The following is a 19043-nucleotide window of genomic DNA, read 5'->3' as shown; positions in this document are numbered from 1 at the left end:
GTTGCTTAGTCATGAACCCTTTGCAACCCCATAGACTGTAGCCCACCAGGCTCCTCTGTCCATGGGGTTCTCCAGGCAAGAATACTGGAGTGGGTTGCCTGTTCCTTCTCCAGGAGATCTTCCTGACCCCGGGATTGAACCTGGATCTCCTACATTGCAGGCAGATTCTTTACCATCTGAGCTATCATTTATTGAATTTTTACTGTATGCCAAGCTATCCATATATGTAATTTTTCATCTCACAATACATACGACCATTTCAAAAATGAGGATACGGAAGCTAAGAAATAGTGCAGATGTCATCAAAGTTATTTATCTAAGAGGCCAAGCTGGGATTCAAGCTTAGATCTTTCTACCCTCTACCATAGCACATATCATGATTTTAAAGCAATTTAGTTTTACAAGTATACCACAGCTTATCTATGAAAATGGATGTTGTTCCCAGCAAGTCTTGGGAAGTTATACAAATTTATACCTCTAATCCTGCCACTATCTTTAAAAAATTAAACTCTTTTGAAGTTCTTTCTGAGCGTGTGGCGTGTCCTTTTGAACAGCTCCTATTCAACATCATAGATGGAGAGGTGGGCTTGATCTTTCAAAACAGCTAAACTTATCTAGAGACACATTTAGAAAACATAGAAAATAATCTCTGAGGTTAACCCCATTTTTAGAGCAAAACACATTAAATGACTTGTGAATGCTTTGCATCACTCCACTGTGAAGCAGTTTCCTGAAGATTAATCCCCAAAATGCCATTGGTGTCATCATTAGATGATATCACTTGGAAAGAACTGTCTTCCTTAGCATACCAACTATGTCTGGACAATTGGAAATACAGGGTGAAATCCAGGCTAGAAATAGAGATGTGCCAGGCATTTGCATATGGGAATTAGTACACACGTAATAGGTAGTGGTGCATGAAACTAAGAAATTGCCCATGGGTTCAGTTCAGTCGCTCAGTCGTGTCCGACTCTTTGCGACCACATGGACTGCAGCACGTCAGGCCTCCCTGTCCATCACCAACTCCCAGAGCTTGCTCAAACTCATGTCCATCGACTCGGTGATGCCATCCAACCATTTCATCCTCTGTCATCCCCTTCTCTTCCTACCGTCCATCTTTACAAGCATTAGGGTCTTTTCCAGTGACTCAGTTCTTTGCATCAGTGGCCAAAGTATTGGAGCCTAAATTTCACCATTAGGCCTTCCAATGAATATTTGGGACTGATTTCCTTTAGGATTGACTGGTGATCTCTTTGCTGTCCAAGGGACTCTCAAGAGTTTTCTCCAACACCATAGTTCAAAGGCATCAATTCTGTGTACTACATAAGTGTTTCCCTTCTCAAATTTTCAACCATCTCTTTATTCAAAAATATACAAAGACCTAATATATACTCCTTGGAAGAAAAGTTATGACCAACCTAGATAGCATATTGAAAAGCAGAGACATTACTTTGCCAACAAAGGTCCATCTAGTCAAGGCTATGGTTTTTCCAGTGGTCATGTATGGCTGTAAGAGTTGGACTGTGAAGAAGGCTGAGTGCAGAAAAATTGATGCTTTTGAACTGTGGTGTTGAAGAAGACTCTTGAGAGTCCCTTGGACTGCAAGGAGATCCAACCAGTCCATTCTGAAGGAGATCAGCCCTGGGATTTCTTGGGAAGGAATGATGCTAAAGCTGAAACTCCAGTACTTTGGCCACCTCATGCGAAGAGTTGACTCATTGGAAAAGACTCTGATGCTGGGAGGGATTGGGAGCAGGAGGAGAAGGGGACAACAGAGGATGAGATGGCTGGATGGCATCACTGACTCAATGGATGTGAGTCTGAGTGAATTCTGGGAGTTGGTGATGGACAGGGAGGCCTGGCGTGCTGTGATTCATGGGGTCGCAAAGAGTCGGTCACGACTGAGCGACTGAACTGAACTGAACTGAATATATACTAAGCACTGTACTAGAACTTGTTGTCTTCTAAGCATTTTGCCACTTCTATAGATAATATTGGGGCTTCCCAGGTGGCGCAGTGGTAAAGAATATGCCAGCCAATGCAGGAGACCCAAGAGACACGAACTGGATCCCTGGGTCAGGACAACACCTGGGAAATTCCATGGACAGCGGAGCCTGACAGGCTACAGTTCTTGGCATCGCAACGAGTCAGACACAGCTGAATGACTGAGAATGCACTTGCGTAGGTGACTATCAGTTTGGGTCTGTCACTCAGTCGTGCCCGACTCTTTGTGACCCCATGGACTGAAACACTCCAGCCTTCCCTGTTCTTCACCAACTCCTAGAGCCAGCTCAAACTCATGTCCTTCACATCAGTGATGCCATCCCACCATCTCATCCTCTGTCATCCCCTTCTCCTCCCGCCTTCTATCTTTCCCAGCATCAGGGTCTTTTCCAATGAGTCAGTTCTTCGCATCAGGTGGCCAATGTGTTGGAGTTTCAGCTTCAGCATCAGTCTTTCTAATGAATATTCAGGACTGATTTTCTTTAGGATTCACTGGTTTGATCTCCTTGCAGTCCAAGGCACTCTCAAGAGTCTTCTCCAACACCACAGTTCAAATGCATCAATTCTTCGGCACTCAGGTTTCTTTATAGTCCAACTCTCATATCCATACATGAATACTGGAAAAACCATAGCTTTAACTAGGTGGACCTTTGTTGGTAAAGTAATGTCTCTGCTTTTTAATATTCTGTCTAGGTTGGTCATAGCTTTTCTTCCAAGGAGCAAGTGTCTTAAATTCATGGCTGCAATCACCATCTGCAGTGATTTTGGAGCCCAAGAAAATAAAGTCTGTCACTGTTTCCATTGTTTCCCCATCTATTTACCATGAAGTAATGGGACCAGATGCCATGATCTTAGTTTTCTGAATGTTGAGTTTTAAGCCAACTTTTTCACTCTCTTCTTTCACTTTCATCAAGAGGCTCTTCATTTCTTCACTTTCTGCCATAAGAGTGGTATCATCTGCATATCTGAGGTTATTGATATTTCTCTTGGCAATCTTAATTTCAGCTTGTGCTTCATCCAGTCCAGCATTTCATATGATGTATTCTGCATATAAGTTAAATAATAAGGGTGACAATATACAGCCTTGACGTTCTCCTTTCCCCATTTGGAACCAGTCTGTTGTTCCATGTCCGGTTCTAACTATTGTTTCTTGATCTGCATACAGATTTCTCAAGAGGCAGGTCAGATGTTCTGGTATTCCCATCTCTTGAAGAATTTTCCACAGTTTGTTGTGATACACACAGTCAAAGGTTTGGGGTAGTCAGTAGAGCAAAAGTAGATGTTTTTCTGGAACTCACTTGCTTTTTCGATGATCCAGTGGATGCTGGCAATTTGACCTCTGGTTTCTCTGCCTTTTCTAAAACCAGCTTGAACATCTGGAAGTTCATGGTTCAAGTACTGTTGAAGTCTGGCCTGGAGAATTTTGAGCATTACTTTGCTAGTGTGTGAGATGAGTGCAATTGTGTGGTAGTTTGAACATTCTTTGGCATTGTCTTTCTTTGGGATTAGAATGAAAAGTGACCTCTTCCAGTCCTGTGGTCACTGCTGAGTTTTCCAAATTTGCTGGCATATTAAGTGCAGCACTTTCACAGCATCATCTTCTAGGATTTGAAATAGCTCAGCTGGAATTCCATCACCTCCACTAGCTTTGTTTGTAATGATGTTTCCTAAGGTCTACTTGACTTCTCACTCCAGGATGTCTGGCTCTAGGTGAATTATCACACCATCGTGGTTATCTGGGTCATGAAGACCTTTTTTGTATAGTTCTTCTGTGTATTCTTGCCACCTCTTCTTAGTATCTTCTTCTTCTGTTAGGTCCATACTGTTTCTGTCCTTTATTGTACCCATCTTTGCATGAAATGTTCCCTTGATATCTCTAATTTTCTTCAAGAGATCTCTAGTCTTTCCCATTCTATTGCTTTCCTCTATTTCTTTGAATTGATCACTGAAGAAGGCTTTCTTATCTCTCCTTGCTGTTCTTTGGAAATCTCCGTTCAAATGAGTATATTTTCCTTTTCTCCTTTGCCTTTGACTTCTCTTCTTTTCTCAGCTCTTTGTAAGGCCTCCTCAGACAACCATTTTGGCGTTTTGCACTTATTTTTCTTGGGGATGGTTTTGATCCCTGTCTCATGTACAGTGTCACCAACCTCTGCTTATAGTTCTTCAGGTACTCTGTCTATCAGATCCAATCTGTTTAATCTGTTTGTCACTTCCACTGTATAATCATAAGGGATTTGATTTAGGTCATATCTGAATGGTCTAGTGGTTTTCCCTACTTTCTTCAATTTAAGTCTGAATTTGGCAATAAGGAGTTCATGATCTGAACTACAGTCAGCTCCCCATCTTATTTTTGCTGACTGTATAGAGCTTGTCCATCTTTGGCTGCAAAGAATGTAATCATTCTGACTTTGGTGTTGATCATCTGGTGATGTTCATGTGTATAGTCTTTTCTTGTGTTGTTGGTGTTTGCTATAACCAGTGTGTTTTCTTGGCAAAACTCTGTTAGGTGACTTTAGTGATACAGATTTCACTGCTGAGGGACACTTGCAAAAACAAACTACCATTCACCCATTATAAACTTTTTAAAGGTTTTATTTTTTTGTAACAGTTTTATTGAGATATAATTCCTATACCATACAATTCACCCCTCTTTTTTGACATTAAAGACTAGTTTTATTAAATGTTTAATATAGATCAAAGACTGTGGATTAATGATATGCAGTTTTTCCCCAGAGCTGCTGTGTTTATTTCCATACAGATCACAGAAAAATAGCATTTAGATAAACTAGCTCATTTTAGTCAATGTTTCAAGGCAGGTTGACATTTTTTCCAAGATGAATATGAGTTCTAATCTTAGATAATTCCTCCTTGGTATAAACATAATTTTCTAATTCATTTTAATTGATTTTGTGAAGAAGCCAAACAAATTTTAATTTTCCTAATGTTGCTGCTAACACACATACCCCATTATATAATAATGGGATTATTTTATGAAAATTCTAAATGTATGAAAATGTTTTGCATTAACTTATTTATTCCGTGTTCTTGCCTGGAGAATCTCAGGGATGGGGGAGCCAGGTGGGCTGCCATCTATGGGGTCGCACAGAGTCGGACATGACTGAAGCGACTTAGCAGCAGCAGCAGCATATGACCATTTCTGGTGTGACAGATCTCAAGGCCTTACCACTAATAATCGAATATTATCTTGTACATTACTTTGTCAAGAAGTGCTTTTCCAGCTATTTATTACATATAGTAATAGCTCATCAATTACTGATTATAGACATTCATGGAAGAAATGATTCTGCAGTGAGTTCTATTTGTTCAGAGATTTGGGTGAATATTAGATTTTGCTCTTTTAACTGAAACCAGGAAAATGAAGGTCATTTTGCAAATTAATGTATAAAGTGAGAACTGTTAATATTTTGATGCCCAACATACAGACAGAACAGTGTTGGATATTTAATTGCTTTATGGCTATACACACATGACATAAACAGAAACATGAAAAATTAGGTAAGTTAACTTTTGCATAAAATTAAGTTGAGTCAATTCAGATAGAGATTTATTAGAACCATAAATAATTAGACCAGTTTTAGAGTTGTTTGATCTCATTATGTCCTAGTCATTTCATGTATATACATATAAATTCAATGTGAATTTCACACTTTCTAGAAATTTTTAATCAAAAAGTCATTAACCAGTGAACTAACTGAATCTGTTATACTGAACAAATAGCCTTATTTTCAGATTTCACTGAATCTAACATTCTTCCTATTGGACTACACATTGTACATATCCAATAAATACAGATATTCCAACTAAACTGTGACATAACGCTTTCTTTTTGCTTAGAATTTGTATTTTATACTTAATAAGAGAGCTGTTTTATTTACAATAAGTATTTTTACAATGATTCTTGAGAATTCTTGTAAAAAGAAACTATAAACAAGGTAAATTCATATTCTTTGAACATCTTTGCATTCAAAGTCCAATTCTTCTGAATCACCATTAAACTCAAATTGTCAGTATTTTTTTCTCATCCATATCTTTTTTATGTCATCAAGAACATTGGTGCTATGTAGCCTTTCCTCAAATAGGGCTCCAGTGTCCCCTGCCTTCAGTATTTCTTCCAAGTCATGGGCTACCAATCTGACAGTCTTGAAGCTGGTACTTTCTTATCTTCCAGGATTTCAGAAAACAACCAGTCCTCATATTTCTTTCTGAAATTATCACTAAATAATTGTCAACAGAAGGATCAAGGCATTATGATCATGAGTCATGTCCAAAGACATGGACAAGTTCAGCAACAACTGTGATTTGACCACTCCTGTCTATGAAAAACTATAAGATGCCACCTGTTCTCAGGGAGGGATCTCAATTTAGGGAATGTTAAAATATGGTAAAGTGTGTGTTTTAGAATCAGTGAAATATGGTTTTAATATTGCTGAATTTTTCTATAGTTGCAATAATTAAAAATTTTGTTAGTAAAACTTCTCCATATGCCATACAACACCCTATCTGGAGCTCCTCTGAGTAAATCTTTGCTGTATAAACATAAAGAAATGCCCTTCTTGGGCTTTCCTGGTGGCTTAGATAGTAAAGAGTCTGCCTGCAATACAGGAGACCGGGTTCAATACTTGGGTTAGGAAGACGCCCCTGGAGAAGGAAATGGTGACCCACTCCAGTATTCTTGCCTGGAGAATTCCATGGATAGAGGACCCTGGTGGGCTACATTCAATGGGGTTGCAAAGAGTCAGACATGACAGAGTGACAAACACATTTTCATGCAAGATCGCAAAACAAGCTCTGAGTTTCAGAATTTCATCTTGTTATTTAGTAAGGGTCAGAGCACAGATGCTCACTGGTAGCTGCTGACCTATGAAAGCAAAGAAAGGTGGTTCTAGGAAATCAGAGACATTCAAGAGTAGGGGTTTTCCTTTGTTATGCTCCTTTGAAGAATACAATGATGGTGTTTTCTGTTACTTTAAAAACCTCTAAATTTTGGATTTTGTCACTTCAATAAAAAATATCAACATTTCTGAGATGATTTAACAATGGAATGTGTATCATCTTAGATTCATCATTCTTTTTTAGGGATTGACCCCAAACATGTCAGATATTCAAAAGATATTGAATTTCTTCAGGATGCTTAATTTGGAGTCATTATTTTGAAATCAGTTCTGGCCTTGTCTGCAGTGTTATGCCTTTAATTCTTTATGGCCCTGAATCAGCAGTCTTAGAGTCAGCAGTTAAATGTCCCTTGAGTTGTTAAAGGTAGCTTCAGCTACATCTATTAGAAAATGCTCACAGCATACGATATCTTGGATGGAGCTGTTTACAAGAATTACTGTCTTTTTCATTGGTTGCTCAAGGATTTTTCACCTTTGTTCTTGATCTCATAGGCCCCCAAGTGTTCTTTGCATAAGACATCACTACAACTAGCTCCTCAAAGAAAAGACCTGTCTCTTTAGACTGACTTTCAAATAATTGGCTCTTTTAGAGAGATTTTTAGACCCTTTCCACTTGTTGTTTAGTCGCTTAGTTGTGTCCGACTTTGGCGATCCCATGGATTGTAGCCTACCAGGCTCCACTGTCCATGGGATTTCCCAGGCAAGAATAGTTGGAGTGGGTTGCCATTTCCTTCTCCAGGGGATCTTCCCAACACAGAGATCGAACCCACTTGGCAGGCAAATTCTTTACCACTGAACCACTAGGGAAGCCCCTTTCCACTTGTTATTATACTTTACTGTTTAGCTCTTACTCATCGGAGAAGGCGATGGCACCCCACTCCAGTACTCTTGCCTGGAAAATCCCATGGACAGAGAAACCTGGTAGGCTGCAGTCCATGGGGTCTCAAAAAATCGGACATGACTGAGCGACTTGACTTTCACTTTTCACTTGCATGCATTGGAGAAGGAAATCGCAACCCACTCCAGTGTTCTTGCCTGGAGAATCCCAGGGATGGGGGAGCCTGATGGGCTGCCGTCTATGGGGTCGCAGAGTCGGACACGACTGAAGCGACTTACCAGCAGCAGCAGCAGCAGCTCTTACTCATATGAAACTAAGATTTGTATATCTCTGGGGTAGCATGCAGATCATGAGGAACTAATGAGTATTTGGGACTCATTTATATTAATAAAATGAGAGCAGAATTCAAATAATAGAAGTTTCTTAATATAATTCATTGAAATCTTTAAAATGATGTGCCTCTCTTCTTTTTATTTTTTGGTCAGTGCTCACCACATGTTATTTATCTGTTTGTTTAATATTCTAAATACAAGTACTGTATTATTTTTCCTTCCAGTGTTATTGAGATGTAATTGACATGCAACACTAAGTTTACAGTAAAATGATGTACAGTATGATGATCTGATCCCTCTTCTTTATGAAAGAAGAAAATAGCCAAACTTGTTTTAGTCACTTTGGGTCATTTGAGCTGCTCTAACAGTCTCCAAAATCTCAGTGACTTATGAAAATTAGGTCTTATTTCTTGTTTATATAAATTCTTGCCATTTGCCAGAAGCTTATGCCAGGAGCCAGGCTCCTTCCATCTCTGGGATTTATCTTTCCTTTCCTGAATCCTGGTTAAGAGATTTAACAATCCTCTATTTTCATTATATTTTTTTAATACCTCCAGCAAATATTTTATGAATCACATATGCCTCCCTCTCAAAGAATTGGTTTCATTTGCAAAGGAATGTATAAATTTTCAACCTTTTTAGAGGTTTTATTTTTAAAAAATACAACAGCTTTCAGTTCAGTTCAGTTCAGTCACTCAGTTGTGTCTGACTCTTTGCGACCCTATGAATCGCAGCACACCAGGCCTCCCTGTCCATCACCAACTCCCGGAGTTCACTCAGACTCACGTCCATCGAGTCAGTGATGCCATCCAGCCATCTCATCCTCTGTCGTCCCCTTCTCCTCCTGCCCCCAATACCTCCCAGCATCAGAGTCTTTTCCAATGAGTCAACTCTTCACATGAGGTGGCCAAAATATTGGAGTTTCAGCTTTAGCATCATTCCTTCCAAAGAAATCCCAGGGCTGATCTCCTTCAGAATGGACTGGTTGGATCTTGCAGTCCAAGGGACTCTCAACAGTCTTCTCCATCATATCATATGTGAGGTTTTTTTGTGTGTAACTGGCTTCTTTCATTTCGTATGTTTTCGAAGTTTATCCATGTTGTAGCATGTATCACTACTTCATTCCTTTTTATGGCTGAATAACATTCCATGGTATGAATATAGCACATTTTGCTTATCCCTTCAATTGATAGACATTTGGATTGTTTCCACTTCTTAGCTATTATCATGATTATTGATATGAACATTTATGTACAAGGTTTTGGGTGAGCGTGTGTTTTCATTTCTCTTGGGTATATACATAGGAGTGTAATTCTTGGGTCATATGGTAACTATTACACTTTTTGAAGAATTGACAAGTTGTTTTTCCAAGCAATGGCACCATTTTACAATCCTACCAGTAATCCATAAGTTTAAAGGCTCACATTCTAACTCACTGTACACTCCATCAAAGATGAGTCATGTGTTTTTAAAATTTACACCCTACATTTCATTATCCTAATTACTGTCTTAACACTTCCTAAAGCAAAGACACAAAGAAATCTCTTAATGCGGTATTAAATGATATGAGACTTTAATGGTTTCTTATATTTTTTTCTAGCCAAGGACAGATGGCAGAAGCAGTCAAATACTTGAAAAAAGTTGTGAAAATTGCAAAAAACAACTTTCAAAAACTGGATTTTGTGAGAGCAAGTACAATGCTTGGGGACATCTACAACGAAAAAGTGAGCATACTGTGTTTCTTACTTATAAGGGAAAAATTTGCAGAATTTTAAGCTTCTGTTTTTATTTGATCCTCGTCTTCCCGTAGTATGTTGTCCAGAATGGCCCCAGGAAAGCAGGACTTAGTCAATGCAGAAGGCAGTGGCTGGGAAGAGAAATGCCTGTTACTTGTTCCTCTTCCAGGTTGTTGTTACTACTGTTCAGTCACTCAGCCGTGTTCAACCCTTTGTGACCCCATGGACTGCAGCGTACCCAGATTCCCTTTCCTTCACTATCTCCCAGAGTTTGCTCAAACTCACATCTGTTGAGTCAGTGATGCTGTCTAACCATCTCACCTTTGCCACCCCGTCTCCTTTTGCTTTCGATCTTTCCCAGCATCAAGGTCTTTTCCAATAAGTTGGCTCTTCACATCAGGTGGCCAAAGTAATGGAACTTCAGCTTCAGCATCAGTCCTTCCAGGCAATATTCAGAGTTGATTTCCTTTAGGATTGACTGGTTTGATCTCCTTGCAGTCCAAGGGACTCTCAAGAGTCTCCTCCAGCACCACAATTCAAAAGCATCAATTCTTTGGCACTCAGCCTTCTTTATGGTCCAACTCTCTCCAGTATGACTACTGAAAAAACCGTAGCTTTGATTATGTAGACCTTTGGAATAAGCAAAGTGATGTCTCTGCTTTTTAATACACTATCTAGGTTTGTCATAGCTTTCCTTCCAAGAAGCAAATGTCTTAATTTCGTGACTGCAGTTGCCATCTGCAGTGATTTTGGAGCCCAAGAAAATAAAATCTGTTACTGTTTCCACCTTTTCCCATTCTATTTGCCATAAAGTGTTGGGACCAGATGCCATGATCTTTGTTTTTTGAATGTTGAGTTTTAAGCCAGCTTTTTCACTCTCCTCTTTCACCTTCTTCAAGAGGCTCTTTATTTCCTCTTCACTTTCTGCCATTAGAGTGGTATCATCTGCATATCTGAGATTGTTGATATTTCTGCCAGCAATCTTGGGTTGCTGGATGAAACCCAGATCAGGTTGGGTTTCATCCAGCCCAGCATTTCACATGATGCCCTCTGCATAGAAGTTAAATGAGCAGGGTAACAATATCCCTCCTTGTCATACTCCTTTCCTCATTTTGAACCAGTCAGTGGTCCCATGTCTGGTTCTAACTGTTGCCCTCACATAGTAGTACACAATTCCCTTTTTTCCAAGCTCAGAGTGCTTGAGTGACCTACCCCAGCTCGCCAAGCTTCTAGTTGGCAGTGGTATTCAAACTCATCCACTGAACCACTGTATTTGCCATGTCAGTGATTTTAATCATTTCAGAATTATTTAGACTTTTTAGTAGGAAAGTAAGAGTCTGAAATCAATTTGAATGAATAAAATTACCATATTTAGGTTCTACAGTGGGAAACATGCTTTAACACAGGGCATCTCATTTCTTTTTACATCCTTCTCTCTTGCTCGCCCTGGCTCATTGGCCTTCTCTGTCCTCTCATTCAGTAATAATGTTTTGTGCCCTTTTGTCTTGGCTGTCGCCCTTTCTCCTCTCCTCCCCCTCACCCACCTGCTTGCCTCTCACCGGCCCTGTCTTTCTGGAACCACTCTGGCCCCTATGGCTGTCCTCTCCCTCTCCCCACTTTGTTGCCCCTCTTTGTGCTGCCCCCCATGTGTCACCCCCAGGGCTCTCTCTCTGCTGGGTGCCTGCCAGCCCCATCTCTGTGTTCTGCTCTCTGCCTCTCGTGACCCTGTATCACTGATTTTGTGTTTCCTTTTGTGTACTTTTTCAGGATATAGTGATGAAAACAAGAGTCAAAGCTTATGCCCTTGTGCAGCTCACCATCTAATGGGCAAGCTTATCTTAGGGTGGCAGAATTGACATTCCTAATAAAAATATGTAGTCTTTTGGCAGGGGGTGGAGAAGAGTGTGGACAGTTTTCTGGAAAGTCTTTGTTGAATTTGTTGTAATAATGCTTTGTTTTAAGTTTTAAGACCAAGAGGCATGTGGCATCTTAGTTCCCTGACCAGGGATCAAACCGACACCCCCTGCATTGGAGGGCAAAGTCTTAACCACTGGACCACCAGAGAAGTCCCAAAACATGTGTAGTCTTACCTTTTAAAAGGATTGTCCTTCAAAAGAGAGGTGCAAAAAGCACAAATTGTTTTACCCTCCTACCAAACAATACCCAGAATACAGTTGTGTGTTTTTTTAACTGTAACGTGGACATCAAATATCAGCCTTTATTTTCCCAATTACAGAAAGCATAAGGAAGGTAAAAGCCATAAATGTATCTGAGGGGTAATATTTTTGTAAGGGCTTCCCAGGTGGCACTAGAGGTAAAGAACCCACATGCCAATGCAGGAGACATAAGAGATGCGGGTTTAATCCCTGGGTCAGGAAAATCCCCTGGAGGAGGGCCTGGCAACCCACTCCACTATTGTTGCCTGGAGAATCCCATGGACAGAGGAGCCTGGTGGGCTACAGTCCATAGGGTTGCACAGAGTTGGAGATGACTAAAACGACTTAGTATGCATGCCATATTTTTATACTCACATTTTCTTAATTTTTTACCAAGAGTATCTTATCCACATGTACTTTATTCTCTGATTAGTAATTTTTGAAGAAGAATTTAATATCTAAAGCTAGAAACGAATAATATCCATAGGCTGTGTCAAGTACCAAAAGTTGATATTTTTACCAGTGTATCCCTAGTCTATTATAAAATTTGGAGGATTCTAGGTATCGTGCTGTCTTCAAATATGCATACCTTCAATGATACAAGTAGATTCATATGCCTCTGTGATTGCTTTTATCTTAATGTAGTAAATAGTCACTGAGAGTGTAATATTAAGAACATAATACTGTAATGTTTTTATGACATCACAGACTTCAAGACAAAGCTTTGAAACTAAAATTATTAATGTTATGCTCAGTTTTTATGCAGTTTCCTGATTCTCTGCTGGAATTTTCTCAAGTCAGAGAATGTACTGATGACTTCTCAGGCTGAGTCTGAGATGTTAAATCATTACTCTTAAAGTATGATTTGAAAATGTATAGCTAAGTGGATTAGAACTAAGTGATAGTTGTTTTTTCTTTTCCTTGTCTTTTTGAGGCATCCTAAATTTCCTCCTAGTCCTAGAAAGCCATTTCCTGAAAAAGCATCAATCATTATTAGCATTATTTTATTAAAAGCATTATTTCATATATCTGCTATTCAGTTGCTTATAAATGTTTCCTAATTGTATTAAATGCCTTTGTTCCAGTTAACCTACCCAAACCATTTCACAAGCTATTTGGAACACACACCATCTATTAATGTTAAGCTTTTCCTTGAATAAAACTATAGCAGGACAGAGGAACTATACCAATTTTTGCCCACCTGACTTTGAATCTGCCCTCATTTTTTCTTACCTGTGACCTTGGGCAAGTTAATTCTTTCTCATCTTTCATATATCAGTAACAAGACACCTTGAAGACTGGTTATCTGAGGATGAGAAATTTGAAAATATGTACATGGTTCCTGGCATATATTGGATACACAGTAGCATTTAACTTAGTTTCTCAAACTCAGGTCTCTCTCCTTCATGTAGGCTCATTCTCACTGCCTGTTTGACATCTTCACTTAGATCTCTTCAAATATAACCTATTAAAAACTGAACTCAACTCATCCATCTTTCTCCCTAAATTCTATTTCTCTCCCTACTTAGTGTTTAAGCAGGATAGAATACTATTCAGGCATTCTGTAGGCAACCTTCTCTTCTCAATCTATGAGCTCTTCTTATCTGACCTCAGATAGGCCCATGGCTTTAAATACCATCCAAATGTATATCTCCAACTCTGATCTCGCCTTGGGACTCAGGACGTGTGAAGCCAGCTGTCCCCCTAGCATCTCTCCCTGGATGTCTCCTAATAGACATCTCAGATTTCGTGTTTCCTCCCCCCCCTTGACGTACCTCTCCCAAGACTTCCACATCTCAATAAATGACAACCATTATCCATCAGCTCCATTGCCAAAGCCATTCATCTGGATAGTCTTGATTCTTCTTTCCCATCCTGCTTTATATCCAATCCTGAAGCAAACCCTGACCTTCCTGCCACCAAAACACACCTCAGATCCACCCTCCTCTCTCCAGGTGACCCATATCTGGTTAGACACTGTGTTTTCTCATGTGTACTACTGAAGTAAGCTCTGAACCTCTTTCCCCATTTCTCCTCCATCTAATCCAGTCTGCACACAGAAGCCCAAGTAATTGTTTCAAAATGTGAATAAAATTGCTTCCCAGGTACCCTAGTGCTAAAGAACCTGCCTGCCAATGCAGGAGATGTAAAAGATGTGTGTTCAATACTTGGATCAGGAAGTTCCCCTGGTGAAGGACATGGCACCCCAGTATTCTTGCCTGGAGAATCCCACGGACAGAGGAGCCTGGCGGGCTACAGTCCATGGGGTTGCAAAGGGTCGGACATGACTGAAGTGACTTAGCACACACTCATGTAAATAAAATCATGTTATTTCTTGTATTGAAGTATTTCCATTGCTTCCCAGGCTTCTGGGAACATAAATATAAATCCTCACCCTGACCTGAAAGTCTGTATGAGATGCATTACCTCCCTCACTCCCAATCTCTGATTTCATTGTCTTCCTCCTCTCCTTAGCCTCTCCACCACAGGCAAAGGGACTTTCAAGGAGCTCTTCAAACATGCTGAGCTGATTTCTACCTGAGGACATTTGCCTTAGCCAGGATGCTTTGTGTGGACAGCTCCCTAAGCGGAACTGCACATGGCTGGCTTCTTGTCACTCAGAACTCAGCTAAATGCTACATCTTCAGAGAGGTCTTCCTTGGGGCAACCTAATCAAAAGTAGCCACCAGCTCACCCTTTCGTGTGACTATAGTTTGCCATGCAGCACTTATCACCATTTTCTTGTTTATGATGTTTTTCTTCTCCTTGTTGAATGTGTCTAGAATGGGAGCTTAATGAAAACAGAGAACAGGTCTGCCCTTTTTTAATTTCTTTCCAATTTCTAGAAGAGTACCTGGAACAGAGTTCAAAATATTTTTGTGAACAAAAATGCATGAGTTCATTGAATTGATCCATAAATTTGTAACCAATTTTATACCAGGTGAGAGTAAGTAGTCCCTTTTAAAATTCCAAGCTTCTGCTTCATTTTTGTCCAATATTTTCACATTTTGAAAAATCGCACTGAACGCTAACAGTGCTGATACTTGTCAGTCTACCTTTTAAGGACCTCTGTAAACAGCCTTTATCATACCTTTTCTGGCTTTATATTACTCATGAAATATATTCTAATTGTATTCTTTTTCAGTATTTATTTATTTTTTTTTATTTGGCTGCACCAGATCTTAGTTTGCAACATGCGGGATCTTTAGCTGTGGCATTTGAACTCTTGGTTGTGGCATGTAGAATCTAGTTCCCAGCCAGGGATCAAATCCAGGCCCCTTGCCCTGGAAGCGCAAAGCATTAGCTATTGGACAACCAGGGAAGTCCCTCTAATTGTATTCTTAACAGTAATTTCCAAGAAATAATATTATTTATAAGACCACAATTATAATATTAAACTCTATTTGGAAATATAGTTTTCTCTAATTATTATAGTGCTATTATAATTAAAGTTAACACATCTTAAAAATATCCTAATTAATTTACCTTTTGCTGTATAATGATAGAAGATGGACCACCCATCCCACCCTCCCGATGTGATTGGTTTTTAGTTGAAAATATACTATCAATGTAAAGGAGTCAGATGAGAATATTTTAGGGACAATAAATAGATGTAGACCCTTTATGAGATCTTTTACCCTCTAATGAGGTCAGAGCATAATCACATAATTAAAACAATGGTAGTTCCAACAGTAACATGGTAAGGAAAATCTGTAAGAAATGATTCCTTCTTTGTACTAAGAAAATGCTCATTTACTTTGAGCTTGCTCATTGGACAGAGTGATGACAATTTAGACACTAAGAAGGATCACAATAATGCATGAAAATTCTCTTATAGTGTAATAATGCAAGTTTTGTTTCAAGGTCTATGATGTCATCAAGATCCTGTCCTGAAATTGTCCACTAAATGCTTGTTACTGATATTTATAACATTAAATGAAGTTGTTTCTTCCAATAAAATGCACTTATGAGATGCATAAATTCATTTCTATATATCACTTTTGTATCCTCAAACTCATATTTGAGATTACCAGGATTAATTACTGGAATCTTCTGAATTTTATAATAGAATACGAGGATTCACTGATAACAGGAACTGTGGAAGGTTGGACAGAACCTTTGGAGAGGGGATTAAATTTAGATGGTAAACTCTTTAAGAGTAAAAATCTGGAATTACAAAGCACACTAATGAAACCTTGCTCTAAAAAGGTATGTATAAAAATTCTTGCATCAGAGAAGAATTGATATTGTATTACTTAAGAGAGCTTTAATCTAGAGAAATCTAGGTTGATAGCAGTTTTATGACAGGTATGTGTGTCTCAAGATTGAACTCTAGGCACAATTTGATGGAAGAATGATTACCTAATAGAGAAGTATTTAGGGGAGAAAGCATTTGATTAAAAAAAGCCTAATAAAAGTTAGAATACTAATAAATGAATAGTTCCACTAGCAGTAGAGCTTCCCTTGTGGCTCATGTGGTAAAGAATCCGCCTGCAATGCAGGAGACCTAGCTTCAATCCCTGGGTTGGGAAAATCCCCTGGAGAAGGAAAAGGCTACCCACTTCAGTATTCCAGCCTGGAGAATTCCGTGGACTAGAGTCCATGGGGTCACAAAGAGTGGAACACGACTGAACGACTTTCACTTTCACTTTTTCACTAGCAGTAAGCTTGCCTGCTTGTATAAACTTTATTCATTGCTGAATCTCTACTGCCTGGCATGGGCCTGGCAAATAATAGCTGTTCATTGGATGAATGAGCTTGTTTCAACATAATAATATATCAAAATAATTCTGGAAATTCAAATATACGTTTATTTATTTGTGAATAATTCTCCTAAATTGATCTTACCACGTGAAACAGTCCAGTGGTGAAGACTCGCACTTCCACTGCACTTCCGGTGCGGGAGTTACACATTTGATCCACTGCACTTCCGGTGCGGGAGTTACACATTTGATCCCTGCACTTCCGGTGCGGGAGTTACACATTTGATCCCTGCTGGGGGAGATGAGATCCCACATGCATCTCAGCCGAAAAACCAAGAACATAACCAACAGACATAGTATTGTAACAAATTCAACAAAGACTTTAAGAAAAAATGAACAGGCTAAAGCTCAGGATGATAGGTAGAACAATAATTAGATACTTATACTTCTCTGTCTTTAAAAATAGAAATGTTTGGTCTAGTCATGTATTTTCATCTGTTTGTCACATATCTTTGATATCTAACAGAACAATTTATGATTTTAAGTTGTTATATTTTCATATTCAATATTGATATTATTTTCCAATCATATAATTTATTTAATTGGCATACAAATGTATTTGATGCAGTTTTATATTTTCGTAATTGCAAAATCTAACTCTCACATAAATCCTGTTTTAGAGGTCTTCCTCAGCAGTTCAGTGGTTAAGACTCTGTGCTTCCACTGCCTAGGGTGCGAGTTTGATCCCTGGTTGGGAAACTGAGATCTCACATGCCTCAGAGTGTGGTCAAAAAAAGGATCTAAAAAAATCTTGTTTTATATTTTGAAATAAGAGAAAGAATTGTTCATCTTAACAGACAAAAATTGTTATTGATGAGGGAGTCTGTTTAAATTAGAAAATTTAATTAGAATGAGCCATTTGAATAGTTCCCCTAAACTGTCCCTGTGGGCATATAACAGTGTTATATGTGCTGCACATGTATATAACATAACTGTCACATAAGCCCTACTCTTTCTCTCCTCACCTTGCTAGCAGCCTCTTTATTCAATCAGTTTTTCTGCTCTTTGGGTTCTGATTGTACAGAGGTGCATGGTTGTTGAGTATGCATTTTACCTGTACTGACATATAGTATAAAGCTGTTTCAATGGTGATTTTTATTTCCAGTTACTTCATAAAATGCCATGAGAAAAATGACTTGAAAGCTTATAGTAAATAAAATATTTCTCTTCAAAAGACTGTGCATTCATGTTTTCGTGTGTATGAAAGAGAGAAGGAAAGGAAGGAGAGGGGAGGGAAGGGAAGAGAATGGACTTGCCAGGGTTATAAATCAGTGAAGAAAGGAAATTTTCATTCCCTAGAGTCTTTACAAGTATAGCTAATCCTAAAAATAATATCCTCTTTTGAGGAAGAGTTTTAAGGAGGATTTTTAGAAGACTTGGAGGTGGCAGAAATAGTCCCTTCTCAGGCTCAGTTTCATTATTTGTAAAATAGGGATAATATTTCCTCATAATGTGACCTATGAAAGCTAATGGCATAATACCTATGAAGTACTTAAGCACTGGTCCTCACACTTCACGAGAGTTAGGTAAATGTTACTTATTTGTAGACAGTAGGCTTTAGAAGGAGCAATGAGAATGAGAAAGAAAGGGAGGAAGAGAGAAAAGGAAGGAAGGAAGGAGATGGGAAGGGAAAAGGAAAAACCTTGAATGTTTATCATTTAAAATGTTGCAAAGGATTTGGAGAAAAAAGACATTTAAATGACCCTTTGAGTTATGCTGGTGCTGTTGTCAAGATCACATTTTTTTCAAAATATTTTCTTCCACATTCAGGGTCAAGAATGACGTGTGCACGTGGAAAACACAATAGCCAAAGGGCAGGAATATTCATCCATTTTCACTTGCCTTTGATTCTTTGAGCTGACTAGGATGATCTCTTGCTATGACTGAAAACAAAAGCCGGTTAAAAAGATTTCATTTGGTAAATCCAATGCTACAAGTTAGAAAATTCTATCTAAATCAATGTGAAATGGTTCACTCTTTCACAAACTTCTTTTTGCTTCTATATATTAGATTGAACCATACAAAAAAATGCTAATATTTGACCTTTTTTTTTTTTCTTTGACCATTTTTTTATCTTAAAAACTTAGGTTTCATAGCATTCCACCTGGTTGGTATACCTTTCTTTGTGAATTAACTTTAAGATACTGCATGGTTTTGTTTTGGTTTTTTTTTAGTAATCACAACTTTTAAAAGAAAAGTTACTCTAAGAGAGATCCTGCTTGTCATCTTTCTTCTTGAAGATAAACTGCTAAGACTGTTGAAAGATCAGTGTGGCACATGCCACGGTGGGCAGATATGTGG

At 38.8% G+C, this 19043-nt stretch overlaps 1 protein-coding gene across 2 annotated transcripts in view; it reads left to right on the top strand.

The window, feature by feature from the left end:
• TTC29 (tetratricopeptide repeat domain 29) overlaps nucleotides 1-19043 on the top strand; it is a 271190-nt gene that overhangs the window by 134789 nt on the left and 117358 nt on the right. For both annotated transcript variants that reach the window (XM_044930502.2, XM_006065705.4), the window contains exon 10: nucleotides 9688-9811. In XM_044930502.2, the coding sequence (XP_044786437.1) occupies nucleotides 9688-9811 (124 nt within the window). The remainder of the gene's footprint in view (nucleotides 1-9687; nucleotides 9812-19043) is intronic.

Source organism: Bubalus bubalis, chromosome 17 (assembly GCF_019923935.1).
Source record: "Bubalus bubalis isolate 160015118507 breed Murrah chromosome 17, NDDB_SH_1, whole genome shotgun sequence".
NCBI lineage: Eukaryota > Metazoa > Chordata > Mammalia > Artiodactyla > Bovidae > Bubalus > Bubalus bubalis.
The sequence above is the reverse complement of the archived record's forward strand: the minus strand, read 5'-3'. Positions and strand labels throughout refer to the sequence as shown.